Genomic DNA, 14,733 nt, shown 5'->3' with positions numbered 1-14,733 from the left:
CAAACACATTTTTACTCGATTTTTAACATGTTCAAAAATAAATAAATACATAAAAAATATGAAAATACATTAAACTTCTTTTCTTTTTTTCTTTCTTTTTTTTTGTATTTTGAAAAAGTTTTTACAGATTTCTTTGTCATTTTTTAAATTTTTAGATGCATCTTCTCCATGATTATAAAAATTTGGTTAAAACATTAAAAACAAAAAAAAAAAACTTCTAAAAACACAAAAAATCAAAAATTTTAAAATCAAGATTTATATGTAAAATTTCAAATCAAAACAGAGTGAAAATTTGTTGCGTGATGGAAAATAGTATTACTCCATAATTTGTATACAAAGTGATGTTTTAGTGGCAATTTTGCTGTTAAAAGCTAAGACATTTAGCTTAAAGTCTCATTTCACAAATTTTTGTTCTAAATAGTTATAAATAAGATTTTTTAACCTCATAAGTATCCATATTCTCAAACCCCTCGATATAATTTAAAGTCTGGTCCGGATGAGTTGATGGTTTGGATTTTTACATAAAAAAGAGAAAAAAGAAAAACACAATGACATATTTGTTATTTTAAAAAATTATAAGGACATAGTTGTTTAAAAATTATAAAGTTTTTTTATTTAAAAAGATTTATTTTATTTACACAGCCTCGACAATGGTGTGTAATTTGCACATTCGGATACTTTGTACAAAAAATGTGACGGTGCATTTTAATTATCAAATCACATAATATTAAATTGTTGTTTCTAAAGGACAAATATGTGATTTGTATCAAATTCAAATTACATAAGTAAAATTTTACATTTTTTATGTAAAAATTTACAATTTTTATTTAAAAATTAAAAACGCAACTTATATTTTATCATTGGTCTATAGTAATATTAAGTAGTTGATCACAAGGGTTTTTTTTTAGGGTCTCTGGTATTAAGATTTTATAGTATAAAGGACACCAAATATTTTCATAATGTCTAAGGTTCCTCAATTTGATCCAGAGAAATTTCATCCAAAGAATTTCTCTAAACTTCCTGGAGAAATTTCTCTCCAGAGAAATTCCTAACCAAAGAAATTTCTCTCCAGAGAACGAATTTCTCTGAGTTTGTTTTATTGAAATTTCACTGAGTTGTCTTAGTAAATTTCACTGAGTGTACCAAACAAACAAAACAAACAAACAAATAATATAAATACATACATATGACTTCACCAATTTTCCTCAATTAAAGGCAGAGAAAATTAAACAAACTGAGTTTAAACTAGAGAAATCCAAAGAATTTCTCTGGACCAGGAAAGAATTTCTCTGGACTCATTTTAACTCAGATAAATTTTCTCAAAACCAGAGAAATTTCCTTTACAACCCAGAGAAATTTATTCAAATCAGAGAAATTCCCCATCTCCAAATCACTCAACCTAGAAAAATTCACAACTCAAAAATTTCATTTTCTGTCACCATTCGAACCTGACCACTTAGCTTGCTTGATCTTTTCAAGCTGAACCTGAGTATTCTTAAACAGCTGCATCATTTTAATCTCTAAATCTTTAGCGAATTGCATCATCTACTTCTCCAATTCAATCATCTGCCTCTGCTTCTCCAATTCCTCCTAAAATACGAATCATTCACCACTAGAGACAGTCGTTTCTGAGGAAACACCACCGGCTGGACCACCAATCCCGACAACGGCTACTGGTCACCTTTAGAGACGATTCAGAAACCCTAAACCTCCTTTCAAGCATGCCTTGTTTTTACGGATCGATTTGATCACCTTCAGAGACGCGTTCTTCATGTCGCCTCGGACTTGGTAGCGATCTAAGTACACCGGTGCATGCATTGCCTCCATGACCTGCTCGACGACAATGGTGATCAAAAGTCTGAATCTGTCGCCGGAAATCAGAGTCATGGCTCTCAGAGCACCATCTCTCTGTCAGGGCATGTACGTTACTGATCTTGATGGTGATCGAGTGCAGAGTTGTTTGAGGATGGATGTGAATCGACAAGCCATTCCTGTGGAGGACTTTGATTCAATTTTTGATTGGATTTCTTGGCAGAATCGAAGAGGTCTGAGAATGGAGAAGTTTAGAGAGAGAGAGAGAGATGAGTTTTGATTTGGTAAGGTCAAATTTCTCTGTGATATATTAGTGTGGAAGTTGATGGACCTTAGACATCATAATATAATATTGTGGATCTCTTCCATTACTAACAATGAAAAAGGGACCTTAGACTAATTTTACCTTGATCATATATGCTGCAGCAGATCTTACTGTATGAGAAATTATTTTACAATAATACATTATTTACATATGAATGTTAGATTGTACTTCATCATTTGTTTTTGAATAAATTACTAGTTAGACCCCACGCAATTCGCATGTAGGGGTCATGCCGTCATTAGCTAAGAATAAAATCATGTCGATTATGCTATCATTGGCTATGAATAATAGAGCGAAGCAAAAACGCGACAAATTGTTATTAAATTCTATAAATTTATTGTATGGATTGAAGCTACAAGCAAAATTAGTCAAATATTGAACCATTGAACGTGATTTACGAATTGTGATTCATTCATAAGTAAAAATAAAGCAAATGCATTGGCCACCTTGACTATACAAACTGATATGCCAGTCATTTACACTGGAATGTGGGATTTTCGAGCATTTGAGCTTTATCGTAATGGAAACTGTTTCTCAATTCTTTGAGACACATTTACTAAAACAATCCATCTAATAGAGTCAAGTAATAAATAAAATTGTAGGTGACGAAGGAATGTACATAATTAACTCGGTAAATATTAATTAAACAAACATAAATGGAGGATAAGACAGAAGCATCAACAACAAAAAGATTTCTAGATTATTCCTAGTTTAGAATTTACAAATGAAAATCAACCCAAGCAGAGAAGTTGTTGACGACCAGTCTCTAGCCAACAAATCTGCATAAAATAAACATAACTTGTAATCCATCAAGCATGGTTTTAAAAATTGGACCGGATCAGCCAGTTCAACCGATTGAACCGTTAACCGATCAAAATTTCAATTCGGATATACCCTCCAAACCGTTCTAAGCCAAAAACCGACCTATTTAGAGAAAATCCACAAAGTTGGACCGCCGAACTGGGTGACCCAAAGATGGGTCAGGCAAACCAAGCAGGTTGATGAAGCTATAAATTTTGAACTTTTTTTTGATATTTTCTAACTATTTCTTTTATTCTTTCTTTCTTTCTTATCATATATATTATATATATATATACACACATACATATAAGAAATTGTTAATTAAAAACTCTCTTTCAAAGGTCTCCTGTTTTGAAGAATAAATTTGAAATTATTGTGAAAATCTCTACTTACTTATAAGAAAAAAAATCTTTCCAAAAAACTCGAGAAAATTCATGTGAGATTCAATCAAATTTATTGGCGGGATAATTAAAATTTTGACATCCCTTCAAAATTTTTGCTCTTCTTTCAATCAAATTATATGAATTAAAATCATATAAAGAATTTTTAATACTTGGTTTCCTCTTCCAAAATTAAAATTAATAATATTTTAAAATATATTATTATACTTTTTAATAAAAAAATATTAGGAGGAATATTTAAGATAATTTAAAATTTTTATTTTTTTTAATTTATAATTTTATGACTTATATTTTTATTTAAATATAATTTTCATATATTTATAGCATTCGATTCTGATTTAACCCAACGGTTGAACTGATGAACCATCCATCCAATTCATTTTTCAGCTCACTCACCAATCTCCATTTTAAAACATTGCCACCAAGTATATAGAACTACAAACCTCTTTTCTTTTTTCTTTTTTTTGGATCCACCTACCATACTGACTCTCCAATTATAGTCTCTAATTACATGTATACCAAATTTATTCAAATTATCACAAACAAAAAACTAATTTCACAAAAGATTAAGAGCAAAGCCTGCTTCTTATTGTGAACCAAATTCCAAATCCTCCAACATATATTATTTTCCAATTTTGTGTTCCTTTCCTCTGAATTCTTAATAGTTTCAGCCTGCAAGTATACTGGATATATACGTAAAATTAACATTCATAATCAAATCAAAACATTTTTTAGATATTTTTTCACTAATTGAAATTGCTTTCAAGTTGAAAAACAATCAACCAAAAATCAAAACATCACATCAAAGTCACACTTTTCTCAAATATCACCGAAAATGAGGGGGAAAAATCACAAGTAAAAAATTGAAGCAGGAGATTGGAATGTTTGAGAGAGACACACTTGAACCCAAGAGCGATGAAGAAAATATCGGATATAAGGAAGACATAAAAAAAAAAAAACCTTGCATATGAGACTTATTTAGCCATCAATTCTAGTGCACTCCCCCTGACATCAACTAAAGACCAGAAAATTTTAGATCTAAAAACTTACTGCAAATTGGGATCACTTAGGTTTCCAATTATGTATTCTTCCTTCTTTTACATCAACTGTGTGTTTCACATAATCTAAACATGTGGAGACTATGAAATAAACTATTGACTTCCCTACTAGGAATGTTCGTATCAGCACCTCCACATTAAATAATCATTGTTATCATCCTTACTCTGTCCTAAGCTAGCACCCAACTAACCATTCTAATTTACTATTTTACAGAAAAAGAATAGGAATAACACAATGATAATGACGATGAGGATGTTAGCAACTATGATCATGATGATTAATTATGGCTCTCACTACTTGCCCAAAAGGTAGGACAGTTCCTAAAAAATTAAAAATAAAATACCACATGACACTAAATCTCCGCCGGCCTCTCTGCTTTGTTCCCTAGATTGAATCTAATTCATCGATGTGACTGAATCTGTTTTGTTGTTTCAATCAAATATGATTCCCCTCCTGCAATTTAGAACCCTGTTAATAACCAAAATACTGGAAGCTAAACAAGTATCATGGATTGCATTAATGACTATTAAGGAAAGGCCCAAACAATGAATTGATACAGAGAAAGTAGTTCTTCACTTGGTTTAACTCAAATTAACGCAAAAGAGTAATCAGACTCATATGTACACCATAAACATCTCATAATTGAAAGGCAATGCTTTGCCCTCAACAAAATTTTAACCATTTGTATTGTCAAAGGAAGTGAATAATTTTATCTGTCCCCAATAATTTTAGGCACGAAGAGCTATTGCTCACCATCCTCATACACAATAATAAATGCAAGAACTAATTACAACAAGATGGTCATAAATGATCTTAGTGCACATGACAAACAAAGTTAATTCTTGACAAACCTTGGAACTCCAGGTTTGGCACTCCCAGTGCATTGCTTCTTCACAACTGCCTCAGATCCCTCCCCAATACATAAACTGATAGAATAGCAGCAATTAAAGAGCTTCCTTCCAATAACCTAATAAGAACGGGGGAAGGAAAACTAAAACTTTAAATTCTTAGATCAATAAAGTCACAAAACAAACAAGATAGCATAAAAAATATACTGGGTTCAAACACAACTTGTAGTTTGTTTAAACCAAGTAAATACCAACAATAGAAAGAAATCCAAAAAAGTTACAGACCAAGAAAGCAAAATTTGACCCATCCATCACAAATTAATTGTCCTAATTGAACCCTTGTAAGCTATACTGGTCAATTTTCTTTTTGATTTATCAATTGTTCAACTCACTGACTGAAAAGTTTCACAGTGGAATATTCATATTCAGTCTTCCATAGCAGCTATTTGCTGCATCATTTGAATTTTGAATGATGTGTTTGAGTGAAATACCAAAGGAGAGAGTTCTGGAGGTCATCTCACACAAATCCATCAACAAAAAGATACACATTAAAATATGGATATCCAATCAAAATAGAGTGTTTTTTAGGCCTATCAGTCAATTCCTCTTCTTTAGAACCACAAGTAAAACCTGTATCATCTCTAATATTTATTGTATTTGAAGGATGAATATACAATTGCCAGTAAGAAATCAATGAAGTTCAGATATACTCAACTCAACAAAGCCTTTTCACTTGAAAGAAGACATGACTATATCTTGTAGGTGAAAACATGTTTACTGAATTAAGCAGTTTAGAGAAATATCCATGAAGGGTTTCATGATTGACTTGGTAATGGCTCGTTTGGTTTATTAGATTATTTGGACAGATTTAAGCAACTTCTTTGAATTCCCCTAAACAAGTCAGCTTATTCATTCTTGATGTTTTATAGCAAAATTATTGCTCAACTTCAACGTCATCTCTTTTTGATAGTCTAGATAGTAAGGCAATGGTTGCCATTTACCAACTACCTTGGATTCTAACTGTAAATTCCTAGAGTTTGCAAGAAGTGCAGCTAAACGTTAGCAGTTTGATCTGAATTAAATTTGGTTTTTATTGTTTCAAATTGAATAATTCGGTCCCTACACTTTAAGTTTAGTTCAATTTGATTCTTTCGTTCAAGTTTAAGGTTAAAATTAACGATTTTAGGATATTTGTCAATCTCCTGAGTTGTATATAGAGAAAATTTTAATGGGAATTTAGATGGAAGGACCAAATTGAAACTAGTGTGGGCACCAAATTACGTAAATCAAAATAATAAGAATCTAAGTAAAACTTAAATAAAACTATAGGGATGAAAAGTGTAATTTATCCTATTTTAAATTTCTTTTGGCAGACCCACCAACAATGGTGCCACTGAGTATGGCTCTGTGACATCAGTGCAACCATTTGACATAAATACAAGAGATAAAACTCATTCAATCCCCTTTGGCTTTTCTCTATGTTTAGGTAGTGAAACCATTCACAATTGGATAGATGTGGTCATGTTTGTCAAACAGTTTTTCTTCCATACCAAACAAAAAGTGTTCTCTCTGATTGTGGATAAGAAATCTATATCATCAAGATACATAAATAGTTAAGGTAACAAACAAAGAAAGTACTTTCCATGAAATGCTTGAGAATACATACCTATTGTATTGTCCCATGACCAAACTTTCTGTAGGGTATGCTGGAAATAGACCCCAATTAGAATCAAAATTATTGTTTTGTTGAGCTTTGCAGGATCGCGAAAGATCATGAAATCATTGCCTACACTGATTCATCACATAATGACATCAAATCCGTATAAGATGATTCAAAAGACTGTAGATATCGCTTGATTGAGAATGAGACTTATCATCCACAACAAATCTATGTACAATTCCATCAATTTCAATGAAACTCCAAGCAGGAAGTATATCTACTTTTTTATCTTTCATCATTTTCCTCAGCCTCACCACACCCTCCCAGCTGCCCATTGCAGCATACATATTTGCTAGAAGGACATACCGACCACTATGTCGAGGCTCTAGTTGGATCAAAAGCTTCCCTGCTTTCTTCCCCAACTCAACATGACCATGCATCAAACAGCCATTAAGCAAAGACCCCCATATAGCTCCATCCGGTTCCATTGGCATGCTCTTTATCATAATCTCTGCCTCTCTGATTTGTCCCGCCCTGGCTAGAAGATCAACCATACAACCATAGTGTTCAATCACTGGTGAGATACCATAAACTTTACTCATTCGCCCGAATAATCTCCATGATTTGTTCACAATAGTTAAGCAATTACAAGCAGTGAGAACTGCAACAAAAGTTATGGCGTTTGGTTTTGGCCCCCTTCTTTCCATCTCTGCGAAAAGCTGAAGCCCCATTTCATTGTTGCCATTGATGGCTAATCCCAAGATCATAGCACTCCAAGTTGTCACATCTTTGTAGGGAATTTTCTTGAAGATATTTTCTGCATCTTTTATGTTGCCACATTTTGCATAAAAATTTATTAGTGCAGTGCCCAACTGAAGCTCAAGCTCTGAGAAATTCTCATTTATATAAGCATGAACCCATTTACCTTCCTCAAACGCACCCGCAGCCGCACAAGCATTAAGAACACCCACCAAAAGAGACCTATTAGGCCTCACATTAGCACAACTCTTCAACTTGCGAAACAACTCAATCGCCTCATTGAAACGCTCATTCCACACATACCCAGAAACCATTGCACTAAAAGAAATATCATTTCTTTCGGGCATCGAATCAAACACTTCACGAGCCTCATTGACAAGCCCATTACTACAATACCCACTAATAAGACTAGTCCAACAGACCACATTTCTGTTAGAACTTTCTTCAAACACTTGACAAGCAAAATTGGTTGCTCCAAATTTTGAGTACATAAGTATAATAGAACTAATCACATAAACATCACAACCATATCCAAACTTCATTATTTGACCATGAACTTGATACAGTGAATATATACAAGAACAAGCTTTGGTTAAAACAGGGAAAGTGTGATCATTTGGTTCAAAGCCTTGACATCGCATTTGGGCATAAACTTGAAGACCCTTTTTGGGATCTGAGCTTTTGGAGTAACCCATTATCATAGAATTGAAATCAAAGATAGTGGGTATAACAATTTGGTTAAAAACTGGCTCTGCGTAGTTCATGTTGTTGTGAGTTTCGGATAATGCACAGAAGGCTAAGATTTTGCTGGTGGTGTAGGTGAAACGAGCAAGGCCACTGGTGATTACATGGGCATGGATTTGTTTGAGTTCGTCCATGGTTGAGCATCTCTGTAAGAGACGAAGGTAGGGGAGATTCGAGATGGGTTTCAAGAGAATTCCACTCATGCGCATGGGAACTTTGAAATTTGAAGCTATAGTGAGAAGAGAGAGCTCGAGTACGGTGTTGGACTAAGAACTTCAAGCAAACGTCTACAGCTTTGAGACTGGTTTCTGTTTGGATTGGTTATGAGAATCTTTTTTTTTTTTTTTAATTTAAAAATAACACTCCCATTATCAAATGCAAATATTTGTATGCTTAAAAACCTACTTCATCAAAGATTGTAACCTGAGAGAGGATAGCAATAAAAAAAATTAATCAATACATATATTGTACTTTCATCTATTGTCCCATTATCATCCCTCAATTTTCTCAACAACCAAACAAGATTAGATAGGTAGGGTTCCATTTACACTTACCAAGTAACCATTGGCATATTGACAATCAGAGTGTCTTCCTTGCAAAGCCTCATCTTCACTAATCCCATCAACCACTATGTTTCACCTTTGTAATCAATTCTATATATGTCAGTACATCTATTTCTGAACTGCGCACCAAAATCTAAAGAAAATGCAAAATCAGAGCAAAAACACAGCAAAATCTGAAAGAAATGCTAATCAAATGAAGAACATAAGGGTGGAAATTGTGACCTTCCAAATGGAAAAATACCAAATCAGAGCAAAATGATGCATGTGGAAAATCATTGTTCAGTTGGCTCCAAGGTTGGCTTTAATACCTTTGCCGGATAAGTATAATATCATATATATGTTTCCATTGCATGTTAGATAATTACAGGTTTCTTGATACTAAAGCCTCCAATGAAAGAAGAAATCAATCAATATATAAAAATAGGGAGCCTCCGGTCCTTAATCGAACTAGACGGTGCTGTTCGACTCGTGTGTTGGGGAATTTTCAAAATAATTTTCAAAATGTATAGTTTAATTTTTGGGTGTTCTAAAAACTTTTTATGTTTTCTTTGGAAAGTATGAAATAAGCATTGGAAAGAGAACAAAATATGGAACACTTAATAAAGTGCTACATAGAATATTCTTTTGAATATGGAATTATGGTGTAGACGCGCCCTCGAGCTTCAGTGCTACAGTTCGGACTCAAATGTCATGGTTCTGAATCTAGTCTCGCAAAGTGCAATACAAGACCGATAAATCACCAAAGAGTCCAAATCCGGCAAATCGTTTTGGAAAAATGATTTTTGCAAAGAAGTGCCAAACATGGACTGCTTTGCCAAATACAGAGTCGCCGCCTAAATATTTTATTTTGGAGGAATTTAGGAAACCCTGACTCGTTACCTAAGGCCACGTGTCCGTCATCACCAAAGTTACCTTGGCTCGGGAACTTGGGTACGATTGGGGAAGGTCATCTATGAGCACCCCCGCTCGCCCGATCAAAGATCGGCCTGTACTAAGCATGATATCTTGTTTTTGAAAACACATGCGTTCTTATTCCGGTTAATTAGCTAGAATTACTATGTGATGCGCACAACACACAAGTATAGACTAGATCGCCTAATTTGGAACAAAGCATCGCAAATCCGTTTGTTTGGAAATGGTTTGAAGTTTGCTACTCGCAAGTAGGCTAAAACACGGATTTTAATGAATCGTTCCAATTCAAGTAATCTAACCTTCACCCACAGACATTCAGGCAGTTAAAACAATTAAGCAAATAGCCTCATGGCAAGCATGCTGTCATGGCAAGCATGCTGTCATGGCAAAACTCACACTCATGCAAGGATGCTAAAGCATAAACACTTACAATGTATTCCGAGTCAAAATATAAACTAGTTAGTAATCAATGCATGATCCTAGTTCATGTTAAGATGGCTAATGTAACACATGCGAAATGCAACTAGAAATAGGCTCGGCCATTCTAAGATGACATATGAGATGCGATAATTGATACATGTATTCAACTTGGAATTGAAATACGATGCAGTTAGTATGATGCGCCGAGCCCGGTGCATGCAATGTAGATTAATGATGCAAACATGCATAGCATGAGGATGCTAAATAAAATATGCCCTAAGACTAACCATCAAAAGCAGGTAAGTAAAAGGGAGAAAAACGTGAGGTTGGAAGACATGCACACACGCACGCACACTTATTACAAAATTCACCCTCTCGACGGAGGGTCCGAATGAATAATACATGCCAACTAATTAACTAACTAACAAGCTAATTAACTATTACATAACCGAATGAATAACTAGCTACAACTAATTATTACAAAACTTAATTAATCAACAAATTAACTAATTAAATTACAAAATCAAATACTAACTAACAAGTAAGCAATTGAACAATGCTGCCTCGGCAAGTTGAAGAAGGTGAACATGCATGCTCAGTTCCTGTCCCGGTAAGCTCTCCGATTGCTCTTTAGAGGCTCTGTCTGCAGGGTGTCCTTGAGACCTTGCTGCTGGAACTTACCAAAACCAGTCTGGGGAATGCATCAGTGGCCTGCCGGCCATGGAGAGATGCTGCCGACCACCTGCTGGCCAAAGATGGTACACTGTCGGCCAAGAATGAAGGACTGCCGGCCGTTGATGTGTTGTGACACCGAGCTGCAGCAGAGCACAAAATAGAGAAAATTGAGGGCCTCCCAAGGGTATGTACGCACTATGCCACCCCATGTCACCTCAAAACATCAAGGGAGAGACATAGTCGGATCCAAGACCATCAATCACGCATCCCAATGCATGATGGTTGAAGATCCAACTTGTGCAAATCAATGCGAAATGAATGCACAAATAAAACACATAAATGCCTAGAACTCTATCATGGATAATCAAGAGCGTCGGCGACCGAAAATTGAGACACGTTTCATCACTTGAAGTATGAAACGTTCCTCGTTTCTCGTGCTCGGATTAATACTTAATCCAAACAACAATGCAATGCAGGGATGGCATACACAATGCTAACTCGAACATGCAATCATGCAATATGACTTAATCATGCAAAATGCAGTGTAATAAACTTGCAACAACATGTAATGGAACTAGCATGCGACAACATGCAAAGATGGAGCGAGCATACAACAATATGCAAGACAAGCATGCAACAACATGCAAAGGTGGACTTAAACCAAAATGGGCAGACCTCAACTATGCCCAAATCAGTGGCTAAAATGCATCAAAACTAAGGCATGAAAGCATATATAAGCATGCACAATGTAATGGTTTAACAACTAGACCTCAAAACACAAACCTCAATCATGATAAAGAAGCGATAAACATGGAAGTGTGACAACACTAAAGGCTCTGAAATCAAGTGTGAAATGATATCAAATCATTCAAACAACACAAGTAGGCATGCAAGAGGACCTAAGGCACAAAGCCATCAAAGGGACTACACAAAGGGCATGCAATACATGGCACAAATGATTGAACCAAACATGGACAAAGGTTAAATAGGTCTAAACAAAGACTTAAACATGCTGAGATGAAGGCTCCAATACCTAGGCACGCAAGCATACAAGCTAAGCCATAAACTAGGCAATAATGCACAACACTCAAAGATACTTAAAGCATGAATGAAGTGGGAATATGGCAATTCTACATGCTCTAAAATGAAGCATTAAATGATGCCAAATCATCTAAATAGCTTAAATATAGCATGCATGAAGCATCAAAACACAAAGCTAGCAAGGCCAATTGCACTACAGCTATACAAAGCATGAAGGATATGGCAAAGGCAACCCAAAATAGTCCTAGAACATGTTAAAATGAGACTAAAGCATGCATGGAAGTAAGCCAAAACAAGCTAGCATGGCGAGTATGAGGCATGATGCATACAAGGCAAATAAGGTGGATTATACTACACCTATTAAGACCAAGCATGTGATGACTCAACCAACAAAAATAAGAGTTATATCATGGCATAATAACCCCAAAAACCCACTGAGATGACATCCCAAAAACCTAAGTATAGAGGCATACACAATGATCCATTCATGAGGCATAAAACATAAACTCTTTAAGACATTGAAAGCATGTCAAATGCAGGTGTATGACTGTAGACGTCCTCGAACGTCCCGGGAGGATGAACCCCCGTTCTGTTCAATTGGGCTCACTACAGTTCAAGACTCTCAAATTGTCACGGTTCTTAATCTGATCTCACAATGTGCAATGTGAGATTGATAAATCACCAAAGAGTCCAAATCCGACAAATCGTTTTAGAAAACAGATTTTTGTAAAGAAGTGCCAAACATAGACTGCTTTGCCAGATACAGAGTTGCCACCTAAATATTTTATTTTGGGAAATTTAGGAAACCCTAACTCGTTGCCTAAGGCCACGTGTACGTCATCACCAAAGTTGCCTCGGCTCGGGAACTTGGGTACGATTGGGGAAGGTCACTTCGTGAGCACCCCCGCTCGCCCGACAACTTCAAAATTTTCAATTTACAGAAAAAACACTCTGTTTTTCGCACAACAATGCTCTGATACCAATTTGTTGTGCCTAAGAGGCAAAAAAACAATCACACACAAGCACACAAGTAAGAATACATAACGATTTACGTGGTTTGGCAAGTCATCTACGTCCACGGGCAGCGGATTTCACTATATTTGGAACAAAGAATTACATATTTTATAATTCTCTCTCTCTGCTCTGTATTCTCTCTTCTACTCACCACACTGAATTCCTCCAATTCACTACCTATTTATAGATGCAATGGGAGAACCAAGCTCTTCAATCAATAGCCTTTGTTGACAAAGCAAACAAAGCAGCCATTGTTGACCGCAACCATTGTTGACAGCAAATCTGAGCCAATCTTCAACATCAACAACAAGAAGATTTCTAGATTACTCCTATTTTAGAATTTACAAATGAAAATCAACCTGAGTAGAAAAGTTGTTGATGTCCAATCTCTAGACAATAAAACTCCATACAACAAACACGACTTGTAATCCATCAAGTATATAGACTACAAACCTCTTTTCTTTTTTCTTTTTTTTTTTTTTTGGACCCACCTACCATATTGACTCCCCAATCACAAGACACCAAATTTATTCAAATTATCACAAACAAAAAACTAACTTCACAAAAGATTAAGAGCAAAGCCCGCTTCTTATTGTGAGCCAAATTCCAAATCCTTGAACATATATTTTCCAATCTTGTGTTCCTTTCCTCCGAATTCTTAATAGCCAAAGCCTACAAGTATATTGAATATATAAGTAAAATTACCATTCATAATCAAATCAAAAGATTTTTTAGATATTTTTTCACTCATTGAAATTGCTTTCAAGTTGAAGAATGATCAACTAGAGATCAAAACATCACATCAAAGTCACACTTTTGTGGAATATCACCGAAAATGAGGGGGGAAAATCATATGCATAAGCAAAAAATTGAAGCGTGAGATTGGAATGTTTGAGAGGGACGTACTTGAACCCAAGAGCAATGAAGAAAATATCAAATATAAGGGGGGTGGAAAAAAAAAAACTTGCATATGAGACTTAGCCGTCAATTTTAGTGCACTCACCCTGAGATCATCTGAAAGACAAGGAAATTTCACATCTAAAAACTTACTGCAAATTAGGATGACATAGGTTTCCAATTATGTATTCTTTCTCCTTTAAATCAACTGCGTGTTTCACATAATCTAAACATGTGGAGACTATGAAATAAACTATTGAATTCCCTCCTAGGAATGTTCGTATCAGCACCTCCACATTAAATAATCATTTTATCATCCTTACTCTGTCCTAAGCTAGCACCCAACTAACCATTCTAATTTACTATGTTTACAGAAAAAGAATAGGAATAATACAATGATAATGACGATGAGGATGTTAACAACTATGATCATGATGATCAATTATGGCTCTCACTACATGCCCAAAAGGTAGGACAGTTCCTAAAAAATTAAAAATAAAATACCACATGATACTAAATATCCGTCGGTCTCTTTGTTTTATTCCCTAGATTGAATCTAATTCATCAATGTGACTCAATCTGTTTTGTTGTGTCAATCAAATATGATTCCCCTCCTGCAATTTAATAGGCTGTTAATAATCAAAATACTGGAAGCTAAACGAGTATCGTGGATTGCATCAATGACTATTAAGGAAAGGCCCAAACAATGAATTGATACAGAGTAGTCAGACTCATATGTACACCATAAACATCTCATAATTGAAAGACAATGCTTTGCCCTCAACAAAATTTTAACCAGTTG

At 35.0% G+C, this 14,733-nt stretch overlaps 1 protein-coding gene across 5 annotated transcripts; it reads right to left on the bottom strand.

Moving 5' to 3' along the window:
- Positions 1-4,389: 4,389 nt before the first annotated feature.
- On the bottom strand, positions 4,390-9,361 carry LOC114294815 (pentatricopeptide repeat-containing protein At5g66520). 5 transcript variants are annotated; one of them, XM_082899358.1, is made up of 5 exons: positions 9,195-9,240; positions 8,964-9,105; positions 6,913-8,832; positions 5,250-5,324; positions 4,390-4,851 (listed from the first exon to the last, which is right to left on the bottom strand). In XM_082899358.1, exon 3 carries the CDS (start codon positions 8,616-8,618, stop codon positions 7,059-7,061), a length of 1,560 nt encoding a protein of 519 aa, XP_082755484.1. In that variant the 5' UTR covers positions 8,619-8,832; positions 8,964-9,105; positions 9,195-9,240; the 3' UTR covers positions 4,390-4,851; positions 5,250-5,324; positions 6,913-7,058. The 5 variants fall into 5 exon arrangements, with proteins under 5 accessions (XP_082755484.1, XP_082755485.1, XP_082755486.1 ...); XM_082899360.1 differs by lacking the exon at positions 4,390-4,851 and having other exon boundaries at positions 5,041-5,365; positions 6,913-7,729; positions 7,832-8,073; positions 9,195-9,361; XM_082899359.1 differs by lacking the exon at positions 9,195-9,240 and having other exon boundaries at positions 6,913-7,729; positions 7,832-9,141.
- Positions 9,362-14,733: the final 5,372 nt, after the last annotated feature.

Source organism: Camellia sinensis, chromosome 12 (assembly GCF_055761805.1).
Source record: "Camellia sinensis isolate YWXY chromosome 12, ASM5576180v1, whole genome shotgun sequence".
Classification (NCBI taxonomy): Eukaryota; Viridiplantae; Streptophyta; class Magnoliopsida; order Ericales; family Theaceae; genus Camellia; species Camellia sinensis.
Note: the sequence above shows the minus strand (reverse complement) of the source record. Positions and strands in the feature narration are given on the sequence as shown.